The 9,213-nt window shown below is 60.9% G+C and overlaps 2 protein-coding genes across 4 annotated transcripts in view; one reads left to right on the forward strand and one right to left on the reverse strand.

Moving 5' to 3' along the window:
- Positions 1 to 3,693, forward strand: part of GALE (UDP-galactose-4-epimerase) — a 3,992-nt gene extending 299 nt beyond the window's left edge. For 2 of the 3 annotated variants that reach the window (XM_006777558.2, XM_006777559.2), the window contains exons 2-11: positions 968 to 1,093; positions 1,225 to 1,340; positions 1,424 to 1,537; positions 1,755 to 1,931; positions 2,204 to 2,317; positions 2,411 to 2,477; positions 2,578 to 2,663; positions 2,771 to 2,848; positions 3,057 to 3,171; positions 3,316 to 3,693. In XM_006777558.2, coding sequence (XP_006777621.1) covers positions 973 to 1,093; positions 1,225 to 1,340; positions 1,424 to 1,537; positions 1,755 to 1,931; positions 2,204 to 2,317; positions 2,411 to 2,477; positions 2,578 to 2,663; positions 2,771 to 2,848; positions 3,057 to 3,171; positions 3,316 to 3,374 — 1,047 coding nt within the window. In that variant the 5' untranslated portion in view covers positions 968 to 972 and the 3' untranslated portion in view covers positions 3,375 to 3,693. Of the gene's footprint in view, positions 1 to 66; positions 703 to 967; positions 1,094 to 1,224; positions 1,341 to 1,423; positions 1,538 to 1,754; positions 1,932 to 2,203; positions 2,318 to 2,410; positions 2,478 to 2,577; positions 2,664 to 2,770; positions 2,849 to 3,056; positions 3,172 to 3,315 lie in introns of those variants that run through there. The other variant, XM_015557300.1, reaches the window with a different exon arrangement.
- Positions 3,694 to 3,748: 55 nt separating this feature from the next.
- LYPLA2 (lysophospholipase II) lies at positions 3,749 to 8,153 on the reverse strand. The gene is made up of 10 exons (XM_006777560.2): positions 7,915 to 8,153; positions 6,493 to 6,595; positions 6,212 to 6,243; positions 6,021 to 6,086; positions 5,492 to 5,539; positions 5,331 to 5,401; positions 5,118 to 5,191; positions 4,941 to 5,042; positions 4,666 to 4,839; positions 3,749 to 4,581 (listed from the first exon to the last, which is right to left on the reverse strand). The coding sequence occupies exons 2-10, from the start codon at positions 6,568 to 6,570 to the stop codon at positions 4,531 to 4,533; spliced, it is 696 nt and encodes a 231-aa protein (XP_006777623.1). The 5' UTR covers positions 6,571 to 6,595; positions 7,915 to 8,153; the 3' UTR covers positions 3,749 to 4,530.
- Positions 8,154 to 9,213: the final 1,060 nt, after the last annotated feature.

Below are 9,213 nucleotides of genomic sequence, written 5' to 3' on the forward strand. Positions count from 1 at the left end.
CCTTCCTGCCTCCCAGGGCACGCTCCGCGGCCACTTTCTGGGGCGCCGCACAGTGAGCGGACGTCGGCGGAGTGAGGGCGGGGAGGGGGAGGTCCGGCATCCGGGGCAGAGTCCAGCGGGCAGCAGGGGGTGGAGGACTAAATGCTTGGGCGAGGGGCTGGCGTGAGAGCCTGGAGATCCGGATTCTAGCTCAGCTATCCCAAGCTGTGACCGCAGGCAAATTACTATCCCTGACTTTACTATCCCTGTCCGTGAATCGCCAGCGATAATATCTGCCTCATCAGGATGCTGGGGGAACTCAGAAAAATAATGCAAAAATGCGCCCGGAGCAGCGAGGCCGCTCAGCCAAGTTGGTTGGAGCTGGATGAGCCCAGGAGGCGTTGGAGGCAGCCTGGCCGGAGGCGACTGCGGGCCAGGCCTCCCCCATGAAAGGCCTCAGTGTCTGGAGCTTCCTTCTCCCTCCATCCCCCCTGCGCTGAGTTTGCTCAGGGCGGGGTGCACACCTTGCAGTGGAATGGATGCCAAGGCCACGTCTTCACCGGCCAGCTCAGTGAGGACTACAGTTGGGCGGGATCCTTAGCTCCAAACCCGAGTAATCTGGCCGCCCTGGGGTGGGGCGGGGCCACCGCCAGGACAGCGGTGCTGCAGCCCCAGAGCTGGGCTCAGCCTGCCTGGCAGAGGACCCCACCCTGAAATCACCTGGTAATTTCCTGCTTCCTCCCAACTGACCCCTGAGGGAGTAAGTCAGGGGGGCTGAGTACAGCGAGGGCCCAGAGCCAGATCGCACATAAGTGATCTCCAAGGCCTAAGGCCAGAACATGATGGTATCCAGAATTGGACCAGGGCTGACTCCAGAGCCACCCTATTAACTAGGACACACTACCGCTCCCCTCCGAGGCCAGGCTCCAGTCGGAAGGGGCTGAGTGCCCAGCCTCAGCCACCTCTGAGGCTCTGTGTTCTGGTCCAGGTGCAATGGCAGAAAAGGTGCTGGTAACCGGTGGGGCTGGCTACATTGGCAGCCACACGGTGCTGGAGCTGCTGGAGGCGGGCTACTCACCCGTGGTCATCGACAACTTCCATAATGCCATCCGTGGTAAGTGGGGTGGGGCTGGGCTTCTGGAGGGGATGGAAGGAGAACCCTGGGTACCACCTCCAAGGGGTGTGTGTCTGGCTAGTCTCCAGGACCCCATCTCTGATTTTGATGGCCTCTGTGTGCCCGACCAGGAGCGGGGTCCATGCCCGAGAGCCTGCGGCGGGTTCAGGAGCTGACAGGCCGCTCTTTGGAGTTTGAGGAGATGGACATCTTGGACCAGGCAGCCCTGGAGCGTCTCTTCAAGAAGGTGGGGGGCTTGGAAGGTAGGCAGGGGGCACTGCTGAGGGCCGGGCCCTTTAAAGCAAGCTCTGACCCTGCTTGTCCCCGCAGCACAGCTTCACGGCGGTCATCCACTTTGCGGGGCTCAAGGCCGTGGGCGAGTCAGTGCAGAAGCCTCTGGACTATTACAGAGTTAACTTGACAGGAACCATCCAACTTTTGGAGGTGACACGTGGGGCAAGGACTGACACTGGGAGGGCCTCTAGCCTGGTGGGCAGTGCCAAACAGTGGCAGGGCCCAAAGCTGTACCATCTTGGACACATGTCTTTACCTCTCGGCCTCAGTCTCCCCATCTGTACATGGGAGCGCCCATACCTCAGCCCCACCCACCTGTGGAGGAGTAAGGGGGCTGGGAGTAACTGATACCGCCCCCCACGGCCAGATTATGAGCGCACATGGGGTGAAGAACCTGGTATTCAGCAGCTCGGCTACCGTGTATGGGAACCCCCAGTACCTGCCCCTGGACGAGGCCCACCCCACCGGTGGCTGTACTAACCCCTACGGCAAGTCCAAGTTCTTCATCGAGGAAATGATCCGGGACCTGTGCCAGGCAGACAAGGTGAGGGATCCCCTTGACCCCCCCGGCTCTGCCCCATGAGCCTACTGTGAGCCTACAGATGGAATTCTAAGCAACCCCCACCAAGGAGGACACTAGAGCTCAGGAAGCAGCAGTGACTGTGCAAGGTCACAGCACCTGGGAAGGGTCGATCCCCCTGCTCCTTGCCAGGGACAGGGAATAGGCACAGGGGGACATCAGAGGTAAAGGCCTGTGCACTGAGCTGGGACACAGCCTATACCCTCACCGCCCCCCATCTGACCTGTGTCCCGCAGACCTGGAATGCAGTGCTGCTGCGATATTTCAACCCCACAGGCGCCCACGCCTCGGGCTGCATTGGTGAAGATCCCCAGGGCATCCCCAACAACCTCATGCCCTATGTCTCCCAGGTAAGGGGGAAGGGGAGGGAGCATTTCCTCAACCCCTAGAGGTGTGGGGTACAGCTGGTGTTGAGGGAAGAGCTGACCTGATCTGCACCCCAGGTGGCCATTGGGCGACGGGAGGCACTGAATGTCTTTGGCAACGACTATGACACAGAGGATGGCACAGGTGAGCCCAGGATCAAAAGGATTCAGGAGTGGGAGCCGAGAGGGAGACGGAAGTGGGACAGACTGTACTGAACCCTCCCACCCAACCACCTCCTCTGCAGGCGTCCGGGACTATATCCATGTAGTGGATCTGGCCAAAGGCCACATCGCAGCCCTGAGGAAACTGAAGGATCAGTGTGGCTGCCGGGTAGGGAGAAAGAAGACGTGGGGAGGGGAAAGGTGGAGTCCTGGGCAAATGGGGACAGGAGCGGTGGTAGTCCCGCCCCCTCCACATACCTATTCTCTCCTGGGCAGATCTACAACCTGGGAACGGGCACAGGCTATTCAGTGCTACAGATGGTCCAGGCCATGGAGAAGGCCTCCGGGAGGAAGGTAGACCTACCCTGCCCCGTCCCACCCGACTCTCAGCAGTAGACCTGGCCCCTCCCACTAGCCTACCTGAGGGGCACTGCATCTACTCACCTGCTTTAGCGCTATGTGCCTCCGAGAGAGACCCTGCCCTGCAGCCCCGCACCTCCATTTCTTGAGGTCAGCAGCTGGCTGGGTGAGGCCAGGGCTACACCTGTCCCCTCTCTTGCAGATCCCGTACAAGGTGGTGGCACGGCGAGAAGGTGACGTGGCTGCCTGTTACGCCAACCCAAGCCTGGCGCTCCAGGAGCTGGGCTGGACAGCAGCCTTAGGGCTAGACAGGATGTGTGAGTGCTAGCCCAACCCGCGGGAGAGAGCTAGGGGCTAGGAGGGGCTGACTGGGTCTGGGTGTGCCTACACTGGGTTATCCGAGGTGGTGGGGGCCCTGCATTCCAATGTGGACCCTGACCACACACCTCGCCCTATCACAGGTGAAGATCTATGGCGCTGGCAGAAGCAGAATCCTTCCGGCTTTGGCGCACAGGCCTGAGACCCTCCTACCGCAGACAGAAAACACAAACAACTGCTGCTCTCCAGCATCTGGCAGGACACAGGGGCCTCGAGCCTGCCCTACCTCAGACCCCAGCCAGGCCCGCCCAGCCCACAGGCATGAGGCCAAGGGCTCCAATGATGAGGAGTCAGTGGTCTCTAACTCTTCTCTTCCCCAGGGGCTGGGAACCCATCAGGATCACCAAGAGCGAGGGGGGAGGCAGGGTCCTGAGCCTAGCACCCTACTCCCGGGCACTAATTTATACTGCTGTGAAGGCACTCTCCAAAGTATTTAAAATAAAAGGTTTTCTTACACTGGAGCATTTTCTCACACATGGTCTCTCCCTCCCACTTGAATACAATCAGACAGGCCTAAGAGTTGAAGCAATTTCTTTAATTTTATCGGAATCCAGGACACACAAGAAAAACACCTGAAACCACATGGAGACAGAAGACGAGACACAACTTCTCCCTACCTCCCCTGGCCCTAGAGTGGGGACAACATGGGGTGACACAGCTGGGGAGACCTTAGCCTCAGTCCAGCCCTGCAGGCTCCAGGCCTGCGGGGGAGGAAGGTAATGGGGAGGCAGGACCCAGCCCCCAAACCAGAAAGGGCTGAGAAACGCCCCTCCAAGGACTCTGACCCTCACCAACATTGCTGCCCGGGCCAGTAGCCCACAGCAGCAGGGGCTTGGGTCATGGACACGTTCATGACTGAGAAGCAGCTGGAGGGGAGGCAGGAGAGACGCACGATTATCTGGGCAAACTCAGTTGGGAGAGGGTAGATGGGGTCTGGGAGGGCCCCTTGGGCCAAACCCTGAGGTCACAGGAGGGGGCCCAAAGCGGGGCTCGTGAGTGAGGTCCTGAGTGAGTGGGTTAGCGGCTGGGCCCCTTCTCCCGCTGCCTACAGCCCCTCCAATACTGCTGCCAGGGGCCCACCTTCAGGAAAATGGGAGAAAGCAGCCCAACCCCTGCTGCCGACAGCCAGGTGGCTAAAGCCAGGAAGGAAGGCCTGGCTAGACCTGGGCCCGCCTGCCTCAGAGGCCCGTGGGAAGGGGATGGGTCAGGGAGGGTGGGGACTGCGGCCCGACCGGCTCAGATCCAAGATGGTGCCACACGTGCTGGGTCCCCTGTGAGCTGGGGGCCAGCCACTCTGGTTAGACAGGAGGCAACAGCTTCTCCAGAAACTCCTTCACGGCCGCCATCTCCTGTGGGGGAGGGGCTGTCAGAGGCTCCAGTTGGAGGGAGGGAGGGAGGAGGGGTAGGACAGGAAGCGGCCCTTTGCCACTGACCTGAGGACAGGAGCCGTGCATGACACCCGGGTAAGTCTTGAACTGGACCCTGGCAGGTGTGACAACGGACCGGAGCTTCTCAGCTGTCAGGGCCCCAAACCGTACGGGAACCATGGGGTCCAGCTCCCCATGGCACTGAAGGATGGCCAGGTCCTTGGCATTGCCATTGGCTGCCTGTGGGCCAGACAGGACTCGGGGCAAAACCAGTGCTTCAGCACAATCCCCACACCAGCAGGAGACGCCAAGGGCAGGAGACGGGTCATGGAGACACTCACCTGGGGGAAGGCCCGGTGCAGAGGCAGCCAACAGCTCAGCGCCACAATGCCAGCCAGAGGATGCGGGCAGGTGAGGGCCGTGTAGAGGGACAGGGCCCCACCCTGAAGGAAGGAGACTGTAAGTCATGAGGGCACAACTCACCTACCCAGTACCCACCACCCTCCCTCTCCCCTCACCTGTGAAAAGCCTCCCAGGACAATCCGATTGGCAGGGATCCCATTCTTCATCTCGTGCTCAATCAAGGCCTTTACTGGGGGGAGGGGCATGACTGGGTGAGGGAAGCGCTGGAGGGGCCCCCAGGAGAAGAACCAGACAGAGGTACTGCCCAGCGCTCTCCTGGAGGGGTGGGGGTGGGGCAGAGCGAGCATGCTGAGGGGCTGGGGCCTTACTGTTCTCTGCTGCCTTCTTGATGCCAGCCTCGTCCTCAGGGGCATCTGGACTCAGCCCCATCAGGTCAAACCTGGGAAAGTAGAGGCACTGGCAGCTGCAGGAAGACCCCAGCCAGCCCCCTACTACCCCCTCCGCTCCCACTGCCCGTCTCCAAACTCACCAGGAGGGCATCACCATCTTCATGTTGAGTGTCACGGGGATCCGAGGCCTGGGGAGACCACAAGAAGGGCCGTCATGCTCCAGAGGGATGAGAAAGCCATAGCACTGATCCCAGGAGGGGGCAGAGCAGCCCCTGGGGGCCCCTCCCAGCAGGCAGGGCCTGTGTTTAAGGTGTTGCCAGGCAACCTGCCACCACGTGGGGCTGGAAGCTGTGGTTAAAGCATCAGCAGTAGAGATGGAGAAGCAGAGCCCAGCACTCAGCTTGCCGGGGTTCCAGCTCGGCTGGTGAGTACTTGGGGAAGGGGAACAGGGGGTCCTGGTTCTAGGAGATCTCAGGTCTAGGAGGCCTTGGGCTGAGGGCTGGGGCTGGGCCCCATTCCTGGAGGCTCCACAGGGGTAAAGGCTGAAAATGGCACTTCCTGCCCAGGCCCCAGGATGCGGCGGGCAGGAGAGAACAGACCTAGGACCACAGGATCAACCCCCTAGCTGATTCCCACCCTCAGCCCCTCCCTTGCTAGGGTGACACTCACGCATGGGGACAGATGTACTTGACGTGAGGGAGCCGGATGGTGGAGAGGGCGTCAGCCCAACTGTGCCTGGAGGAGGGAGGGGAGAAAACGGCACCGATGGAGACGGAGAAACGGAGGCCACAGGCCTCTCCTGCCCTGCCACCTGGACCGGCCCCACCTCCTCTGGGAACACCCACACCCCGCTCACTCACCCTGTGTCTCCAAGTCCATGTAAAAAAATAACCTGGAAAAGGATCAGAGGTGGACAGATGGGGAGGGCAGTCAGCATCTTGCTATCATTCCCTACCGTCCAACTTCTGGCCACCCCTCCCCCGTCCCCTTGGGGGAACTGAGGTAGCAGCCAAACAGGTTATCATCCAGCCCCCCACCTCCTAGCTTCTCCCTTCTCTTCACTGCCACCTCCATTTTTCCCACGCCCCTCCAGCCAGTTCCCCAGCTGGCCTGGGGGCTGCTGTGGGTGCGAGGACCTTACCGCAGCCGTTTCCCGCTCAGCTCCAGACACGGTGGCAGCATCGGTGAGCAGGGGCACAGACATGGTGTTACCGCACATACACCGCAGGGCTCCAGGCTGGGGCCTGTGCGAATTCAGGGGAGTGGTCAAGGGCACGCTCAGGCAGCCGACAGACTCCTGACACAGGGCAGAGCCTCAGACCCAGGGCCCACTCAGGCCGCTGGCCCCACACAGCACCCAAGGTCTGTCCTGGACACAGAGAAAAGGCGGGCAAGTCCTGGGCTGGAGCAGGTAGGAAGGGTGGTGCCTCCGTTCTAGGGATGAGAAGCAGAGGTGCCCCCTCTAGTGCCCCTGGTTTTGGCCACCACACAGCCCGAGCTTGCTAGAGATGGGCAAAGGCTGAGCATGGGAGTTGTGGGGGGAGGGGGTTTCCCTGCAGCTTCCCCCCACTCTCAGCCCTCGGCCCCTAGCTGCCTTCTCAGGGCTCTCCAATCATCCCCTCCTCTAGAGCCCGAGGCCCTTCCTCCCCAGGGCTCTACTGGGAAATGAAAGGAGGAAATGCCAGGGAAATAAGCTCCCAGCCCCTACTCCCCAGGACCCCCCATATTTTCTCCAACCTCCCTCCCATCCCGCCCCCACCCAGCCTTCACAGCATTTCCAGAGCCCCTGGGGGCTGCCCATGTCTCCCAAGGCACTCAGCCTCCAGCCCACCGCCCATCTCTCACTGGTGCCCCACACTCCGGCCCATGCCACCTGCCGCTGCTGCCCACCGCTTCCAAAAGGGCCCCCAGCCTGACCGCGCTCTGAGACTCCCGGACACACAAAAGGATGTCAGGCTGGCTCCTCATCACCCCTAGCATCCTCCCAACTCCCCAGAAGCTTCCGCTACCGGCCCCCAAGTGCCTGCCTGCCTTCCCCGCGGTGCCCCCCTCCCTCCTCAGTGCCCTCTGCACAGTGGGGCCCTCACCTCGTTCACCCTAAGCCGGGGGTCCCTTCCACCTCTCACCCCAGAGTCCTCCCGTCTCAGAATGGTGCCCCACCCCCGGCCTGGGGTCTCCCTCCCGCCCCTAAAAACCTCCACGCCACGCAGGGTTCCCACTCCCCACAGTGAGAACTTCCATTCTGGTCGAGGGGCGCCCCTCCCCACAGGGGCATTTTCCACCCTGGCACCGGACCCGCTCCTGCCCACAAAGGGTGACCGTGGGGCGCCCCGCCTCACAATGGGATCTTCCACTTCCGACCTTACGTCCTTCTCACCACGCGCGGATCCCACTTCTTACCCCTCTTTATCCCTGAGGTCCCCACGCCTGGCCGGCGCCCCTCCAAACCTCACTCCCCACCCCCATTTCCCACCGCAGCACCTCCCCCCACTCGCCGGGACCCCCGCGTGGCCCGGTTCCCCCCACAGCGCCCTTCCTGCGCCCGCGGTCCGGGCCTGGGTACCTTCACTCCCTGGGGGTTCGGAGACCTCTCGGGCGGTTCTCCTTTCTCCGGCACAGACACACTCTTCCCCCTCTACCGCCCCCGCCGGAACTTCCGTTGGCGTCCCGGGAACCCGGCCATCACGGTACCGGAAGTAGCCTGGCCAGGGGTACGGAACCCGGAAGTGGGCGGCGGGCCCTCACCAGAGAGGGGCGGCCCTGCTGGGTACCTGGGGCCACGCCCCGTCACTCAGCCCGCCGTCACCCGAAGAATGCAGACCTTGCATCGAGGCACGAGGCACCGTGGCTGCCGCCACCCGGGCGCCCCCGGAGTAAGGGAGGCGTTCCGCGCCGGAGCAGTAAGTTTCCCGCCCCGCGCCCGGTCCACCGTCAGGAGGGTCTTGCGTATCCACCACAAGCTTTCATGCCCCAGCCCAGGATCATGGGCGGCATCTTAAAGATCCTTAGAGGCCTTCTAGTCCTCCAGTCTTGTTTTTAAAATGAGGAAACTGAGGCCCAGGGAGGGGAAGTAAACAGCAATCTCAGAATGACACTCTGCACTTGCTTTCTGGGCTATAAAATGATGATAATAACCACCCTGCTACTTCACAGCTTCGCTGGTAGGCCCAAATGAGAAATGCTTAATACATTACAGTCAGTGGGAGGCCTTAATGACTCTACAAACGACCCTGGGAAAATAACACAGGTCATAGCAGGACAGCTGGGCAGGCCTCGGCAGTGTTGCCTTAGCTCTGCCCAGGGCAAGCAATGCCCTGCAGAGTGCACAAAATACCACCATCACCGAGCTCCAGTTATTAAGAACAGAAAGGGCTTCATGTGGGTACCAGCGAGTCACCCTTTGCTCCTTGCCGTGCTGGTAAAGTGGAAATGGGGATCAGGGTCCACAGAAAAGCCGGAAGGGGACTCGGACTGAGTTGAGGGACCGTGTCCCTGAGAGAACATGTGGCCACCTGTAAACAAGAAATGAGTGGTGCTCATCCTTCAGCAGCTTAGGACTCACTCCTTCAGCAAAACCTAGTTTTTTCTTTGAACTGAAAAAACGGAAGTCAACATGGAAGCTCAAACAAGCATTTTCTCCCAGGGTAAGAGGCAGTTTGGTCTTAAGTGCTCAACAGGTCGCAGAGACAACCTAAAATACCAGGATTCCCCCAAGCAGGGAAGCTTCAGGTCCAGAGGACCACAGCAAGCCAAGGACCCAGGACCAGAAAGGGGATGAGTGGATGAAGACTACACAGTTACTCCCAGTCTCAACAGAACCCCTACTGGATGTTATGAAAGAATGAACAATTCCTTCCGCACT

The sequence above is a fragment of the Myotis davidii genome, unplaced genomic scaffold, assembly GCF_000327345.1.
Source record: "Myotis davidii unplaced genomic scaffold, ASM32734v1 scaffold149, whole genome shotgun sequence".
In the NCBI taxonomy this organism is placed as follows: domain Eukaryota; kingdom Metazoa; phylum Chordata; class Mammalia; order Chiroptera; family Vespertilionidae; genus Myotis; species Myotis davidii.